This window comes from Astyanax mexicanus, chromosome 8 (assembly GCF_023375975.1).
Source record: "Astyanax mexicanus isolate ESR-SI-001 chromosome 8, AstMex3_surface, whole genome shotgun sequence".
NCBI classification, from domain to species: domain Eukaryota; kingdom Metazoa; phylum Chordata; class Actinopteri; order Characiformes; family Acestrorhamphidae; genus Astyanax; species Astyanax mexicanus.
Genome location: NC_064415.1, coordinates 49,816,588 through 49,835,684, shown reverse-complemented (window position 1 = coordinate 49,835,684; position 19,097 = coordinate 49,816,588). Strand labels below are relative to the sequence as shown.

General features: G+C 41.0%; 1 protein-coding gene and 1 non-coding gene across 2 annotated transcripts in view; both read right to left on the bottom strand.

The window, feature by feature from the left end:
• LOC125803866 (mitochondrial carrier homolog 2-like) overlaps positions 1-4,188 on the bottom strand; it is a 32,646-nt gene extending 28,458 nt beyond the window's left edge. The window contains exon 1 of the mRNA XM_049482430.1: positions 3,908-4,188. Coding sequence (XP_049338387.1) covers positions 3,908-3,994 — 87 coding nt within the window. The 5' untranslated portion in view covers positions 3,995-4,188. The remainder of the gene's footprint in view (positions 1-3,907) is intronic.
• Positions 4,189-5,534: 1,346 nt separating this feature from the next.
• Positions 5,535-18,852, bottom strand: LOC111188493 (uncharacterized). The gene is made up of 23 exons (XR_007440216.1): positions 18,643-18,852; positions 17,707-17,863; positions 16,201-17,541; positions 15,801-15,940; positions 15,503-15,707; positions 15,281-15,385; positions 14,999-15,192; positions 14,761-14,902; positions 14,028-14,675; positions 13,039-13,848; positions 12,508-12,599; positions 12,117-12,236; positions 11,978-12,022; positions 11,800-11,868; positions 11,290-11,355; positions 11,007-11,095; positions 7,953-8,004; positions 7,818-7,868; positions 7,014-7,058; positions 6,863-6,927; positions 6,559-6,643; positions 6,393-6,443; positions 5,535-6,023 (listed from the first exon to the last, which is right to left on the bottom strand). It is a non-coding gene; the product is annotated as an uncharacterized LOC111188493 (transcript).
• Between the last annotated feature and the right edge of the window lie 245 nt (positions 18,853-19,097).

The following is a 19,097-nucleotide window of genomic DNA, read 5'->3' as shown; positions in this document are numbered from 1 at the left end:
TTGTATGGAGTAGTAATATTGAACAAAATGTGGTATTTGCTGTTGAAAATTATTCTCAGTAAGACTCAAGCTGTGAAAATATCCTATTTTGAACTGTGTATTTTAATAAAACAAATTTCAACATACCTCATTAGACATAAATTCCTTAAAACTTTAAACATCACTGTATAACTAAATTGAAATGGAATGTTTAAATACAAAATAAGTAATTCAACATCTCATAAAACAACTTTTTTATTAAGTATTAATTTCATGACAGATATAAACATCAATGTACAACTAAATTGAAATTAAATATTTAAGTATGAAACAAGCAATTCAACATCTCATTAAACATCTTTGTATTAAGCATTAATCTCATGAAAAATGTAAACATCAATGTGCAACTAAATTAAAATTAAAGATAAAATTAAAGAAAGTTGTTTAATGAAATGTATATATGTGTGTATATATATAAATTTCATATATATAATATATACATTTCATGAAACAACTTTTATTGTTATAAACTGTTAAAAAGGTTGTTTCATAAAATGTGTATATATATATATATATATATATATATATATATATATATATATATATATATATATATATACATATAAACAGTTTATAACAATAAAAGTTTATAAAAATAAATTTCATGAAACAACCTTTATTAACAGTTTATAACAATAAAAGTTGTTTCATGAAATGTATATATTATATATATGAAATTTATATATATATATATATATATATATATATATATATATATATATATATATATATATATATATATATATTATTATTATTATTTTTATATATTATTTTTATATCTTATGCGGAAGTTATATGGGTGTCACTGCCCTGCTACATAAATCTGTTTTTTATCTGAAATTGCATCATGTATTGTTTTATATATTGTTTATTATAAGTAAATAAAGGCTTTTTTATGAAACACAATATATATATATATATATATATATATATATATATATATATATATATATATATATATAAGTTCATGTCACTTAAAACATTAATTTCTCTTTACCGCAACAGTGAATCTCTCTACCGCAACAGGCCTTAAATTGTTGCGGTGTATGAGAAGGCTGTTGCGGAGTATGAGGGACCTTAACCTTCTTTGATCTCTGTGGGGCCACCATGATGCCTGGCTAAACTTTTGCTAGCTTTTTGTATTTAGACTTTAAAAACCTTAAAAATTCCCAAAACACAATAACATTTTCATTTTTTTAAACATTAAAAACTAGCTGTTTCGGTAATGAGAAACAAAAAGTTGTGTATGCTCGCTGACAACCAAGTTTTTAACATTTATCTGGAGAGGTATAAAATTAGGTGCTTACCTGGTAGCCATCTTGGGTGTCATACTAAAAGGTGTCCCCCCTCTCAAAATGGCTGTTTTTTTTCTGTTCCTTGTGGTCTTAAATGGTGCTTGAAAATTGTTGCGGAGGCTGAGAACATTGGTTCTGACCAAAGTTATTTTTCTAAATATTTTCTTTTCTTTTACCAATGAATTCCAAGTAATACATTTTTATTGACTGTAACAATTTACTTTATGAGATACATTTAAGTTTTTTATTTTTTATTTATTTTAAATATTAAAATTGTGTAATTGAAGAGCCGAGATTCAGCAATGGACGCGTTGCGGTACTGAGAATTTCACACTAAATTATAAAAAATACATAATTTAAAATATCACAATGTCTACTTTTAATCACTTCCAATATAGCCTTTGATGAGATGTTTATAAACCAGTGTTTCCCAAATTGATAGCATTTACCTGTTCATCACACTCCTTAATGCCACCTCATTAGTCTGATTTCGTGAGAATCACCCACGCGCGCTTGGAGGAAAGCGCAGCGGCTCGGCTCCAGTACATCAGCTCACAGACGCCCTGTGCTGCAGACATCCCCGTAGGAGTGATGTGGGGAGAGAGCGCCATCTACCCACCCAGAGGGAGCAGGGCCAATTTTGCTCCCTCTGACGCCGGCAGCTTGATGGCAAAGCTGCATGAGCTGGGGTTCGAACCGGCGACCTCCTGCTCATAGTGGCAGCGCTTTAGACCGCTGGACCACTCGGCGCCCCAGCAGGGCCGCTTCTGACACCAAATGTGGCGTGGAAGAGGAAGGAGGACTCGTGAGACTCATTGCAAGTACTCAACAGCTCTTTATTAACAGGCTTGCCACTCACTTATAGCCTTTAACAAGGCTAGGAGAGCGAAACCCAACTGCTCACACAGCATAAACAGCCCTAAGGTCACTCAACCAACTAGGAATCTACCGGATGGTAGATTCAGAGTGGTGCCCACCACTCTGCATAACCCCACCTAAAAGGGAGGCCCCACACCTGACATCCACTCACACACAGGCACACAGAGGCGGGCACATAGAGACAGGCACACAGCAGCCACACACACACACACAGACGCCACAATATTTACGTGCGTTTATTTCTTTAAATATAATAACTCATTATGATTATGACTAAGTGTTATTCATTTTAACAAATTACAAACGATTCTAGTTTGCTAAAGCGTAAATATAAGCGACACAACAATTAGCAGATATAGGACAGGATAGTGATTTAAGCCATTTGGCTAGGCCAAATATTCTACTGGGAACATATATAACATGATATTGTGCCTTTAACCTATAAAAACACCCTGAGCTACCAGCTGTTTAACAAGATATTTAATGTGAGCTGCGTTATCTACAAATATGCACCATGGTTGCACGTTTTGACAGGATAGCAGAAATCAACACAACACCGGAAAACTAGCTAGATAGCTAGGTTAGCTAATAACAGTAGCTAACATTAGCTCCAGGTCCCTAGCAGTTAAAGCCTAAGTTAGCTAACCTAAAAAGCTTAGGTTAGCTAAACAAAGAAAGCTGCCCTTAGTTAGCTAGTTTACGTTTACACAGGAACTTCTAGCCAGTTAGCTAGCTAACCACGCGTTAGCTAACCAAACTGTTTAAACTGCTGTGACAGGTTCTTAAAAGATAGCTAAGCTAAGCTACACAGTTTCATTTACATGACCTTTGTCATGACAAGTGCAGCATGATAGCATCAGCCAGCCTGCTATCACTACACAGTCCCTGCCTTACGCTATTTAACATAGCCCTGAAGAGAGGTAAATTATTTAGCTAGGAATTTAACCTAGATAAGTTAGCATCTGACCAGCTGCCTGTACAGATAAACACAATACAATATAGCTAAGCTACTGTTGTTGTACTACTGTAACGCTGCAGTGTCTCTGATTATACCCCCCAAAACCACAGCTAGCTAGCAGATGTGTTGACGATTTGTGCTACCCTGTCAAATCGTGCTACCATAGTGTAACTAACTATATGTAAGCGTAAAAATAGCAGAAAAAGCAGTAAAATTTGAACAGGGAACAATTAAGAGAATAGATGTGATTAGTAGGATTGTAAAATTACAGAGAGGTCACAGCATATTACTTTTAATTACAGACTATTACAGCTTTCATACAGTAACATTAAGTTTTGGCCTAAAAAAAACAATGCCACTGTAAATATTATTTACAATAACCATATGTACTTTAAAGTTTTGGGGTTTTAGTTGCCAGTGATTATTAACCGAAAAAGCATCTAAAAGGGGTCTAAAAGGGTTAAAACACACAAAAACATGATTAAAAACTTTTAAAAAAAATGTGGGCCCACGCATGCGCACTGGTGGCAAGAAGCACATATCGATGGGTAGCACACATTGACAGCACACCGGCTAACGCCTGTCAGATATCTAGCTAATCTAGGTTTGTTAGCATGTTAGCTAGCTCTCTCTGTGTCCAGCAGCGGCTCCTCCTCCGCAGCTACAGCGGACCCAGCGGCGGTTAGCGCCCAGCCAGCTAAGCGTTCAGTAATAAGCTCGTCAGCAGCGGCCGTACCTGCACCAGCACCTTGATGTACATAAGCGGGTGGGAAAGGACCGTTAGCCCGGACCCCAGGAGTACTTGGCCACACGTGTCCGCCATCAGCGAGCCTGGCTAATCCCAAGTACTGACTGCAGCCTGCGGGAAGGCGGAGTTGGACGTCCAGCGCGTCCAGTCCCGCCCACTTTGTCCACGTCATGTCTTGGCTCCCCCTCTGAACGGAAGTAAACAAAGAACAAGGCAGTTCTCACAGCGGTCGTTTTTATTCGGACCTTAAATATAATGTTTAACCAATATACAAACGTTGCATTTTTCCATCGATTAATAATACATTAGTCTGGCATTTTCTACAGACTCTAGGGTAAGATAAAAATCGTTGTGCAAGCATATTTGAAGTGTATGATTTTTACTCTCTGCCTCTACAAGCTATCTACTAAAGAGAAGATATTCCACCTGTAAATTAATCTTAGTTATGAAATCATTGGCCATACATTTGCCCAGTCAGACTTTATCACTTAAGGACTTTATCACTTTAACACTTAAGGAGTAAAGTTATATCTGAACTCTTAAAATTAGAGGTTCATTGTTTTAACCCTTTCAGATCCTGCATCCATTACAATGGACATCATGTATTTTGTTTATTTTAACCATTTTATTTTGCATATAATACTATTTGAGAGCTGTTGTCATCAGAATAGATGATGAATCAGCCAATGAAGTTTATTAACCAATGAAACTGTAGCGTTAGTACTAAAACCATCGAGGCAAAGCAACAGTTAATGTTTTACTAATTTAATGTGACTAAGAACAAGTCAAGTCAAGTCAAGTCATTATCAACCGCTTTATCCATTAAGGGTCGCGGGGGGTGCTGGAGCCTATCCCAGCCGGCATCGGGCAGAAGGCAGGATACACCCTGGACTGGCTGCCAATCCATCGCAGGGCAGACGGACACATGCACTCACACACTCACACCTAGGGGGCAATTTGTATCTAACATCCAATTAGACTGAACGTGCCGTCTTTGGACTGTGGGAGGAAACCGGAGCACCCGGAGGCTGAAGTGCTACCCACTGCGCCACCGTGCCGCCCGTGACTAAGAACACTTTTTAATATATATTTTTTACTGTTTTACTAATTGAATGTGACTAAGAACACTTTTTAATATATATTTTTTACTGTTTTACTAATTTAATGTGACTAAGAACACTTTTTAATATATATTTTTTACTGTTTAGGGATTATTAAACATTTTAGTTAATTGGATTTATTTGCTATATAGATTTTATAGTAGAATACTAGAGTCTTCTTTTCTGTGAATTACAGACAGCAAACAGCATTCATAGATTTTTTCCCCCACCACTGGAGATAATTCAGGTTTGAAAGGGTTAAACAAAACATTTCAAAAATAAAACAAGGTAAAAATAACAATGTCAAAACCAATCACATTTCCTAGATTTTCTCAAATCAACTATAATCACTATATTTGTCAATATATCTACCAACAGTTAATCATTTACTCTTATTTCTGTAGCTAAGAACTGTTGAAAACAGTAGACGACTGATATTGTGGAACTGAGCAGCATAAATGACCATTTCCCTGACTGTAATGGTATTTAAAAGTAGAATCACACTTACACAGGTGCCCTTTCTACAAATGGATTTTATTTGAACACAGAATAAATGAATCAGAATAAAACAAACAGTATTTTGCAAAAGTATAAATAAATGAAATAAAAAGATGCTGAAAAAAAAACCACTCCTAATGTGATATCAACCAGCACAGGCATCTGGTAAGCTTTGAAAGAAAATAATTTGAAAGAAAATAATGAATTAAAATAAAAACTTAAATTAACTCGCAGGAGACTCTTTTGCCCATTTTTTCTCTGACATTATCTAAAAAAAAAGCCATGTCTTTCAGATCAGTAAACGAAAAACCAAAGTTTCTAAGCACATCAGATCTTTCGTCCTCATCAGTGTGTATACTGAGGGTGTCCAGTTTCTGAAATGCCTCTTCCATCTCCTCTTCAGACATGTTTAGAATCGGAGGTGGTGCAACATCTCCGCAAAACTTGTTCCTGTGTTCATTGCACCATCTCTGCGCTTCCAAGCTGTCACGGTATAATCTGCTGTCCTAGAATTAATATAAAAAGCAAAACACAAATTCTAAAAATCTGTAATGCAGTACTAGCTTCTTCAGGAATACATAACTACTTCAGGAGTTATTTAGTAAAGACATTAGTGAGTCTATTTAGAACCATGAAACTCAAATAACCCTTTCACGCTGAAAAGATTCTTCAGATTGATGGAAAATGTGCTGTATATATGTTGTATGCTTCTATATAGAAACTTATATAGCACCAAAAGTTATGCTAATGTTCCAATGGGTAGTTAGATTCTAAATAAAGATAGAAGTTTTTTACACCACACTGCCCAATATAAAAAAAGGTTTGGTATCAAATTTACTTAACTCACAAAGGTACAACAGCATCAAAAGACTTACCCTGTAGTGGTGCCCAGTTGTCCTGGCAGCTACAGTCTCCTCATCTTTTGACTAATGGTAAAGAAATACAACACTATTATCTTAAATAGCATTATGGTGAACATTTCTAAGTTTAACATTCAGGAGATTACATTTGTCTAGATTTTGACTGTATAAATGCTTATACCATCAAATATTCAGAGTTCTCCTGTTCAGGGCCCTGGTACTCCTGCTCCATGCACTGACCAGTGATATCATCATATCTCCTCTTCCTAAAAATAAACAGAACCAGTTACTGTTTCAGTTGTTTTTTACTGATCTGATACATTTTGTTTTTAGGAACACAAGAGATGATATCGCTGTTATTCCTGCTCCATGCACTGTCCAGGGATATCATCATATCATATATTCCTAAAAACAAAAAACAAAAAAAAAAGTCATAGCAGTAAAAACACCTGAAATAGTTTATTTCATTAATATTTTGTACATACCTTCCATGTGTCATGTTGTTGATCAGGAGGTTCACCCACCATCTCCTTATGCTAGGCATATCATGCTAAGAGAGAGAAGACAAACTTCTAAATACAATTTATATCCTCACCAAGCACATATCCTTAGTAAGACGAGAAATCTAGTGCTGACCTGAGTGAAGTCGAAGGTCCATTCATGGGCAACATATAGTGCATACTGTCATATACAATACAAGAAAATCAGCACAATCTCCTTTCATTGTATTTGCAAACAATCAGTGTGGTGGAAAATAATGACAGGAAGAACGAAACTGCAGAGTCTCTGAGTCTTGATCAGAATGAGTAACAAGATTTATTGAGAAGACACGCGTACGAATACAGAGTGATCTCCTCCCTTGCAAGAGTGCCACGCTCTCTTTATACCTTTTAGATCCTCCCAACCCTTACTATCTTACTTCCCAATTATGGGCACAGTGCCACCATTGTGACACGTCAACTTCTTCTGACAGGTGGTATGACATAATCCCTTAGTGAGCATATCAGGCTGGTTCTCAAAACACCCTGGCTTTCTGCAAGCAGAAGGAAAAATGACCCTGGCGCCAGAATTGTAGACAGAACAACTGTGACGTGCATTCCTTAGCACGCACACATAGACACACACTGCTTTTCCCAGATAGAAAAACTCTCACTCAGCATCTTAGATATGCTCACTGAGGGAAGAATGTTAAGTTCAGTTTACTGAGTACACATTATCATCGCATGGAACAAAAAGTAATATCATTAATAGTCGTCATTGTTTATGAATCATCACACGTCATTGATTATGAATCATTTCAATAAACACCTTCCATCACATCAGTAATTTAATTTCACTATGAGTATTGGCCATTTTACCTGGTACTATCAAACAATTGATTTTTGTGTATGAAGGTAGTGAGCAAACTAATTAACAATCATTGGTTAGTTTATACCTCACCATAAGCATGAATACTCCACAGTCAGAACTCCCAAACTGTACTGGAACATCCTGTCAAATACCACATTTTAATAACAGTTTAGTAATACATAATGTATACACACTTAAGTTGCCCTAAAGTTAAGTTTTCTGTACCTCATTTCTAGCAATTATCCAGGATCCTGGAACAAGCCTTGTAGCAAGCATGCTTCAAATGACAAAAGGAAAATACATGATGAAAAAAGACCATACACAATGTGACATAACATCCACAAACCATGGGAGTGTTTTTTAAACCTGCTCTACCTCACTACCCAAGCTACAAAAGGTGTTGTCATACCCTTTAAGGTTCACTTAGGCTATGTTCACACTGCATTTAAAAATAACCCACATTAATTTTATCAGTGGATTTGATCTGTCTATGAACCAATATATATATATATATATATATATATATATATATCACAATGATATTGTCAGGGTGCGTGAAGGAGGGACGAGGAGAGCGGATGCAAATGCGAGTGTATTTATTATACAGATAACAAAAGACAAAAATAAACAAATAAACGGAAACTAAACTGAAAACAAGAAACATGAGACACGGAGACACAACCACAACAGGCTAACAAAGCACAAGAACCGACACGAGGGAAAGGGAGCACGGACTATAAATAGTGTAACACACACGGGAAACAGAGAAAACCTGGGGCTAAGGGGCGGAGTTACAAATGATACACAGGTGAGGGCAAGAAACACTGAGGAGCACGGATCACGTGGGAGACACACTCACAGGCACAAGCAGAGACAGGCACAGAAAAAGGTAAATAAACACAGAAACACGAGAACAGACAGGGACCACGTGACAGAACCCACCCCTTAACGCGCAACTCCTGGGGCGCGAAAAAACAAACCCCCAGGAGCCGGTCAGGAGAGGGTGGAAACCAAAAAACAAAACAAAACACAAGACTAGAACAGAGGACACCCGAGAGGAGACTGAACAGAAAACGGGGACTGGACATTACTGGGCAAAGGGACCGGAACGAAAACAGTAATGGGGACAGAAACAAACACGGTGACGGGGACTGGAACAGAAAAACCACGAGTGACAGAGACTGGAACATAGACAGAGACGGGAACCATGACAGGCAGAGACAGGGGTACGAGAAACATAGATGGGTACCCAGGGCTGGACAAAGTCTGTGGGGGTAGCCTGGGTACACCACGGGAGGCAAAGTCAGGGGGCCTGGGAGCAGGCCTGGAAAGGCGGGGCCTGGGAGTGGGCGTGGCGGCGGGAGCCACGGGCACAGGGTTAGGTGCAGAGACCGCTGGTCCGCCGGTGAAATCCGGCGCGGAGAGCGCTGGTCCGCCGGTGAAGTCCGGCGCGGGGAGCGCTGGGTCGCCGGTGAAGTCCGGCGCGGGGAGCGCTGGGTCGCCGGTGAAGTCCGGCGCGGGGAGCGCTGGGTCGCCGGTGAAGTCCGGCGCGGGGAGCGCTGGGTCGCCGGTGAAGTCCGGCGCGGGGAGCGCTGGGTCGCCGGTGAAGTCCGGCGCGGGGAGCGCTGGTCCGCCGGTGAAGTCCGGCGCGGGGAGCGCTGGTCCGCCGGTGAAGTCCGGCGCGGGGAGCGCTGGTCCGCCGGTGAAGTCCGGCGCGGGGAGCGCTGGTCCGCCGGTGAAGTCCGGCGCGGGGAGCGCTGGTCCGCCGGTGAAGTCCGGCGCGGGGAGCGCTGGTCCGCCGGTGAAGTCCGGCGCGGGGAGCGCTGGTCCGCCGGTGAAGTCCGGCGCGGGGAGCGCTGGTCCGCCGGTGAAGTCCGGCGCGGGGAGCGCTGGTCCGCCGGTGAAGTCCGGCGCGGGGAGCGCTGGTCCGCCGGTGAAGTCCGGCTCGGAGAGCGCTGGATCGCCGCTGACGTCCGGCTCGGAGAGCGCTGGGTCGCCGCTGACGTCCGGCTCGGAGAGCGCTGGGTCGCCGCTGACGTCCGGCTCGGAGAGCGCTGGGTCGCCGGTGAAGATCGGCTCGGAGGGCGCTGGGTCGCCGGTGAAGATCGGCTCGGAGGGCGCTGGGTCGCCGGTCAGGAACCAGGGTGGACAGAGGCATGCGGGAGGCAGAACTGCCCCTGGAGGCAACGGCAGACGGGCTGGTGTAGGGAGGTAATCTCCCTCCTCCTCCTCCGAGCTGGACGCAGGTGTGAGGAAGTCTACATAGTCCCAGAAATAAGACTCCTCACAACCTGCGTCCCTGCCCACACGGTGCGCCCCCCCAAAAAGTGCTCCCCCCTTGAGAGGGTCCTCCTCAGGCGAGCGGGAGCGCTGAGAATGCCGCTGCCGTCTTTTCCTCCTCCGGCGCCGGCTAGCTGAGGAGTTAAGAGAGGGCTGCTCCTCCAGCACGCCGCGAGAAAGGGAGGAGCGGCGGATCGCCAATCTGGATCCCAGGTAGACGCCACTCGCTGCATCCATTGTTAGGTCGGTTCTTCTGTCAGGGTGCGTGAAGGAGGGACGAGGAGAGCGGATGCAAATGCGAGTGTATTTATTATACAGATAACAAAAGACAAAAATAAACAAATAAACGGAAACTAAACTGAAAACAAGAAACATGAGACACGGAGACACAACCACAACAGGCTAACAAAGCACAAGAACCGACACGAGGGAAAGGGAGCACGGACTATAAATAGTGTAACACACACGGGAAACAGAGAAAACCTGGGGCTAAGGGGCGGAGTTACAAATGATACACAGGTGAGGGCAAGAAACACTGAGGAGCACGGATCACGTGGGAGACACACTCACAGGCACAAGCAGAGACAGGCACAGAAAAAGGTAAATAAACACAGAAACACGAGAACAGACAGGGACCACGTGACAGATATATATATCATTGTGATATATATATGATATATATATATATATATATATATCACAATGATATATATATATATCATTGTGATCATTTTCATGTATTATTCAATGCAAAAAATCAGATTTTAGTACCTAGACGTACAGTGTGAACATTGAACATGTCACAGGCATAGAAAACAGCACATTCAGAAAAAATAACATTCAGAGAACACACAATTAATTAACTTTATAGGGAACACTGAACAGTCCCTGAACAACCGAATGGAAACAACAAAGCAAGAAAGCAAACACTGAATGAACCTTGAACTTTGAACTGTAAGGAAAGGAACATGGAACAGTTCCTAAATATTAGATTTGAACCTGATAATGGATAAACACTCAATATCTCCATGAGCACTAGGGCCAGAGGAGTCGAGAATGTGAATCCTCTTAACTTTTGGCTTGAGAACCTGTAAAATACATATGGTGAACCTCCTACACAATGTTTATTACCAGCATGTGCATTTTTCTGCATTGGACTACTTTCTCTGCTTGGGATCTAGTTAAGTATTAGCTGAATATAAAAAAGTGAGAAAAGATGAAAAGGATTTACAAATCACAAAAGAGAAACCTGAAACATGATACTGACAAAAAAAAAACTTACACATAGGAGCCAGTGTCCTGGTTTCCATACGGGGAAAAGGATACAATCTTTTGATGCTGCATCTGACTATTGGTGATAAGGGGTCAAAATTACTATTGTATATGTGTGGTTGCCTGGAAGATTTGCTCTCAAAAATGAGGTTTTTGAGCAACTGCATTGCAAAATTCACTGGATTTTATTGTTTTTATCAAGAAATAAGTGCTTAAGAAACCTGCATGGCAATTTTTAAAATCTTTATTCAAGCAAAAGTGTATGAAAAGCAATAGCGACATGGGTAATATCCAAGCTACAAAGGTAAGAGCCTATGTTTACCCAGCCAATGATACAAAAATAACTAAAAAAATAAAAAAATACTGAAACCAAACTTTTGGGCAAAATCTTCCATAGTGACTGCCACACTGCCATACTGTAAATGTGAACTTTTAAAAATGCAGCAAGAACAAGTGATACTTTTCTATACCATAATTCATCAAAGCAAAATAAATGAATCAATAAATAAAAATCACTTACTGGTAGAGACAACAATGGGTCCGCATTGAGAGCCACCACATAAGCATCAACAGCATGGACATCCTTTCCCTGGTAAAAAATAACACTTTCAAACATGAAAACCAAACACCAATTTCTAAGCAAGTACTATAAGTACCTTGCCAACTGCATTATAGCTACTATCAATATTCAGACGTACCTGCTGTGCCGCAATTTTACATATTGAAAAGCAACAGTTGGCTATCTACATGAGGGACAGAAGATTGTAAGCATTAAAATGTGACAAAAAATTGCAGAACCATTTAAAATGCTAAATGTAAAATTAAAATTGTACTGACTGTTGCCTCGACTTCTTGGTCCAATCCTAAGGACATGAAGTCTGACCTTTTCAATGCAGTCCCGCCCACAGAACCTATGGCTTCATGGGCGGACTGTGTGGAATCCAATGCAGAATTAACCTAAAAAAAACAGTTTTTGGACATTAAAATTGAGAATGTGATCTAGTGAGTTAGAAGAACATATAGTTCCCTCTATATATTAATGGACAAAGAAGTACTTATTCTTAATTTCGCAATATGTGACCAACTTCCAAGGCCAGTTTCATATCTCTGTGGCTCACTGAATTGACAACTGTCTTATAAAGTAGATCTCAGCTGTGATGGAGTGTGTATGTCTTAGAGCTACCAGTCTTTCTTTATTATGGTTACCACTTTGTATTTTGAATCATACCAGTGTCTCCAGTCCTTTGTGAAGTTTGAAGTCCCAGATATTCCTGCTGGCACATATATGGTCTAAGTGTGTCAGCCTCCAACAGTTTGCCACTGAAAAAACAAAAAGAACTAGCAATTTATCATTAACAAATTTAGATGGTCATGTTCATGGATCTTTCTTTCAGACATGTGCAGTATATTATTAAAGTTCAGCAAGTATGAAATGTACTAGGTGTAACATAGTAAGTATAAGATATATGAAGTACAAGGATTCAGTTGCCTTCAACAGCTGCAATCTCAAACAACTGTGAAATATTAAGTATCTGTGAGTTGAGAAGTACACATGCAGAAATTAAAACAATTTGGCATATTGGTAGAAATATGTCTGCCATGCACAAATGTTTGTGCATCAAACAGAAGGGTTCCTAAAAGTTAAACAAACTTAGATCTGAAAAGGTGTCGGTAGTCACAGATTAATTCACTGTACCATGCAACAGCTTTATTATTGACTCATCACACCCTTATAAAACATGCATATCACATTACTTACCAGATTTTGGTGCTATTTGAGGTACTATGGATACAACAGGTGCTGCTTCTGCTACGGACAAACCAGGGGCCGATATTGCTTCTGCGGACACACCAGGGGCCCCTGCTGATGTTGTGGACACTCCAGGGTTCGCTGATGCTCTGGACACACCAGGGGCCGCTGCTGCTGCTCTGGACACTCCAGGGGTGGCTGATGCTCTGGACACACCAGGGGCCGCCGCTGCTGCTGCTGCTGCTGCTGCGGACACACCAGGGGCCGCCGCCGCTGCTGCTGCTGTGGACATTCCAGGGGCCGCTGCTGATGCTCTGGACACTCCAGGGGCCGCTGATGCTCTGGACACACCAGGGGCCGTTGCTGCTGCTCTGGACACTCCAGGTGTGGCTGATGCTCTGGACACACCAGGGGCCGCCGCTGCTGCTGCTGCTGCGGACATTCCAGGGGCCGCTGCTGATGCTCTGGACACTCCAGGGGCCGCTGATGCTCTGGACACACCAGGGGCCGCTGCTGCTGCTCTGGACACTCCAGGGGTGGCTGATGCTCTGGACACACCAGGGGCCGCTGCCGCTGCTGCTGTGGACACTCCAGGGGCCGCTGATGCTCTGGACACACCAGGGGCCGCTGCTGCTGCTCTGGACACTCCAGGGGTGGCTGATGCTCTGGACACACCAGGGGCCGCTGCTGCTGCTCTGGACACTCCAGGGGTGGCTGATGCTCTGGACACACCAGGGGCCGCTGCTGCTGCTGCTGCTGCTGTGGACACTCCAGGGGCCGCTGCTGCTGCTCTGGACACTCCAGGTGCCGATGCTGCTGCTGTGGACACACCAGAGGAATCTACTGAGGATGCTTCCACATGATTTTAGGCACCTTAGAAATTTTTAAAACATGTACTAGGGCAACGAGTGCATATAATATCAGAATAAATCAGAACAAATTTTTATAGTTTATTTATTGTATAGTTTTTTCATATGATGTATTAAAAAAGTACATACCCATTACTGTCTGTCCCCTTGAATTGAACTCTATTTCCATTCCAACATGTAATGCTTTCTTCATCTCTTCAAGAGTCTTTGTGTTGCGTGCATTGTTGTAGTGGTGCAAAATATTTCGCACTAAAAATATATGTGATGTGGGAGTCATCATGTTAAGGAAGTGATTGTTCTTCCTCATGCCAGCAAAAAGCTGCTCAGCACACTGGCTATTGACCCAGCCACATACCTCTGGAATAAGTTCTATTTTGCGCAAAGCATCCTTTTTGTCTTTTGTGTTTGCCTCATGGAAGCGGTCATATAGAGCATAATGCTCTGATGACCCTGTCAGGGGGTGACCATTTTCATCAGGTACAACCTTTTTACTTGTCAGCCAAGGCAAACTCACTTTAATCTGCCCTGCTGAAGCCAGTCTGACATTGTTGTCTGTTGGTTCAAGCAGCCTGCCCTCATAGGGGCTAAAAGGCATAGACTCTGGCTCCCTCAGATTTGTATGGGTTGCCAGCCCTCTGGCAAAATCATACAATGTCAGATTGGGGAAATGAGTCATTGATAATAGAATGTCTGCAAAATCTCTTGGGCTCTCTGCCCTTAGGTTAAATTTTACGGCGTACACAATAGCACAGGGACAGGTAACCACAGCCCATCCACCTGGTGAAGGCAACAAGAAATAAAATCAGTATATGCTAAAGTAATACAGTACTGCATCAAGCATACAAATGATCAATTATCTTACCAGATGCTCCCCAGACCTTAGAAAAGATTTTGTCATATGTTCCTCGGGTTTGCATTTCTTGGCGCAACCTCATAACTAAGTCCATTCTGGAGCCCTTGGAGTCTATGCCACACTGCTTGCATAAACTACGCACAGCTTCCATCTGTAGTATACAGCAGCAAGATTAGCTATGTAGAATATTTTTTCCAACCATGACAATATTCACACACAATGGAAATGACGTCACAACTGTAAATACCTTAAGTTTAAGAATCTCGTCTGTGAGACGGTCCTCTGTGATGTTGAAGTCAGATGCTTCATCTGGAGTGCGGGCTGTATGGACTTTACTGTACTCTGTGTTTAAGACCATACTGGTGCTTCTTGTGTGGCGACCAATCCATGGGGCCCAGTAATGGTAGCTTGGACAAACCACAAATGGGTTTTGTCTATTGCCTTAAAATGATAAAAATGAACATAATAACTGAAGTGGTTTATGATGTGTGATGGCAAACAGGTTGCACAACTTGTTGATTATACTTACTTGGCACCAAGCCACGACTGATCATTTCCAATGATAACCCTTCCCAAAACTCTTCAGCATTGACTTTCCCATCAAAATCCTGAGGTGGTACCTCAATGTTGCTCACTATGAAAGAAACAAAACAACCAAACAAAACACCGGACAATGGATTATTTAAGAAAATTATAAATATTTATAATAAATAATGCAAACCTAATATTTGTGAGAAGAGTGTGTGTTTACCAGGCATACTAAAGACTCCCTTTTTATGAAGGTCCATGACAAATGTTACAGGATGGTAACCACACGTTACACATGCAAAAGTGTACGAGTTATCTGTCAGGGCCTCAAAATGGAGATACGCATACAACACTCTTTGATGTGATGGAAATCTTTTACCACACGTCTTCTCTAATGCTTCTACAGCACTTCCAATAGCCTGGTGAGTCTGAAAAATTTGATGGATAAGATTTTTATAGACTGTGTAACATTTCAAAACAAAACAGTACACATAGCAAAACTGACTGAAAACACTTCATACTTGGAGACTGTTGCGAAGGAAGATACAGAGATGCAAGGACAGAAGTATGTGGTCATCATAGTTGTGAACTCCATCAGACCATTCCTGGTAGCGATAGATCATACCACACCTGTAGCAGCACTTGCAGTATGTTGAAATCCCTAATGAAAACAATTTTTAATGTACAGTTGTCAACAGCATTCAAAGAAGTATTGTTTGGTACACATTTTGTTGTCCAATATTGTTGGATACAATATTTTATGTTGATTAGATATTAGTTATTTAAATTATAAAATTATTGTCAGAATAGACATTGTGAGCAATAGTAGAAGCAGTAGTAAATCATGATAATTCATAATAGGATAACTTTAGATTACATAAATATTTAAATAAATAAATACATACAAACACATGAACATACCTTCAATGACATCTGTCATAGTCAAGATTGTTGCTTTTGAAGTGATAAGCTGAGGTTCACTAAGTAGAGTGTTTTCTGTGCATTCTGTGCAAATGGTCTCCAATGGAACCAAGTGCTTTGGGAAAACATTTCTTGCATTGGCTACATCAGCAGGGAGAACTGCAGGAAGCTTCTTGTTTTTGAAGATATAGTGCACCATTCGTGAGAGTTGTGCATCTTCCGGTGGATACCGTGGCCCTTCATCCAGTTGCTGTTCTTCCACATCCTCTGTACCTTCTGTAAATACTTCCTGGATATCATCTTCCACTATCCGAACACGTCTGAAAAGCATCTGTTCCGTCTGAAACAGATGCCACTTTGCAATGCATTTGTGAATGCAAGACTGCCTAGACTTTGCACATGGGCAGTGCCATTCAATCCTCTTTGTGTCAAAGGAAACAAGCACTCTACCTAACCTGCTATAATAAGAAATGTTCGGCTCAAACACAGAAATAAATCTTTTTGATGGAGGCCCACCTACTGTAACCTGGCATGACAGAGGGGCTCGTCCATTATTTGCCTCTCTTTGCCGTTGCAGACATAGATTCTTTTTATCATTCCCAAACCACTTATCATGAACCATTTCCGTCAAAGTATCCTCTTCAAGAGTAGGAGAATAAATTTTAGCAGGTGGGCAATAGGTGAGGGACTTAACATGCTGACACTCAAATGGATGTAAGTTACTTCTTTGTGCAAATTCTGAGTTGATCCTTCACAGATCCATTTCACATCTTGTTTGCTGATTCATACCCCAATTCTTTTTAATGACGTGAATAGGTGTATTGGGGCCTGTAAATGACTTTGCTACGGCAAAAATGCCATTCGTAGCATCAACACACTCACAACTAAGATGATGCTGTGCGGTTATATCCTTCTTATTGTCAGTATGTTTCCTCAGTAGATGTACCCTTAAGTTACGTTTGTTTATCTCTATTCCACAATGAATACACATGACAGTGTGCTGCCTCTGTCCACAGAGTCTGGGTGGTTTCTGTGGTGGTAAAGCATCAGTAGGCTGAGGAGAAGTTGGAGGAAGAGAATCAGGAACCAGTGGTAGAGGAATAACAGGTGGAGGAGGAGTTGGAGAAGAAGATGTAGGAGCAGTAGATTCTGTGCAAGTACAAGCAGTGGGAGCGGAAGAAGGTCCTCTTGTGGTGTCATCAACAGGACAAGGGGATGTTTTACTGCACAATTGTAAATGGGTGATGAACTGAATCTTCTTTATTATTGTTTTGTGGCAGTACAAGCAATGGAAATGTGAATTTTCTCTGCACATCAGACTGCATTTACAGATAAGGTATCCTGTAATGCAAGAGTTGCAAACTTAGGAAATTACACTAACACTATAAGGTAACATGTTATGGTAACAGTAGGAAATACAAAATAGTGGTGCTTGGTGGATAAAGATTCTGTTCTCTTCAGTTCTATAATTTTATATAACTATCTTTTAATTTGTTGTCACCATACCTGCATGCTGCACTGCCAGGGTCAAATGGTTCTTCACATGATATTTCATGCTGTGTTCTCTGTCTGTTCTGAAAGAACAACACTGGCACTTGTACAGGTTTCCTTCTCTTTTTAGATCAGGATCCCCTGTCTCTCCACATCTGAAGTGTGTGATGTGCTATTGACAAAAAAAAATCACAGTTAACTTCAGCCATAATAGCAAACGTAAAAGTCCTTATAATTTTAATTTAATATGCCATGTGATATTCAGTGGAATTGCATGATCACCACTGTGTTGTATTCCTAAAATGATCTTCAAGGGTTGGTTAGTAAAGAAAATATATAGAACCATGAAAATTATTAAACGGTTCCTTGTATCATGAAAAGGTTATTTTTACTGATGGACAACGTCTTGTGTGTATATATACACACAAGACGTTGTCCATTACAATTGCAAAGCCCCTTTTTATGCTTTAAGCCCTGAATGCTTTAAATCTGAAGAACACATTCATGATGCAAAGAACCATTTAAGCATGAAAAGCATTCCTTTGTGTGTTCATGGTTCTATATAGAACAATTTTCTTGACAAAAACACGTTTAAGTGGGTAGTGCAGTGAGAGAGTCTAAAAAACGCTTAATGTGGGTTAATTTATTAATCTACTAATTTATTACTGTTCATTAATATTATATTGTGCTGTAAGGATTTTTACACGACACAAAATACACATTATTAAAGTAAATCTAGCTAAGACTTCTGAACTCTGAATGTACAGACAGTTGTATGCTTCTCTCAAAGTGATATAAACATATAACGTTAACCTATATTAAATAACGCTACATATAAGTTAAGTTATATTGAAAAGTAGAGCGTTTAAGTCAGGGGTATGAAACTCGTTATAAGTTATATATGTAAGTTAACACGAACATTCTTTAATATCATTAAACTACTACACCTACCGCCATTATATCTCTGCGCGGTCCCCCTTAAATGTGTATTAGAGCTGGCCCGTCAAGCTCGCGAGACTGATGAGGCGTGACCGTCAAGCTCGCGAGACTGACGAGGCGTGACGTGGACAAAGTGGGCGGGACTGGACGCGCTGGACGTCCAACTCCGCCTTCCCGCAGGCTGCAGTCAGTGCACCCTCAAATGGTGAGGAAGCTGAAAGTAAAGAAGCAGAAGAGAAACAGCGCCCCCTTCTGAAATATAAGTGTTTCTACATATTTCACAAGAAAAGTTTTAGTATAGTGTTTGGTGGGTTTCTGTCACTGTGGGCTGCAGAGCGCAGTAGTAGAGAGCAGAGTCTGATACTGCAGTAGAGGAGATGATCAGATTCACTCTTGAATCAGTGAAATCCACTGTAGAACTGAATTGTGGAAATAAAGGGTTTGGGTCACTTGTAGCTCCTTCTTTT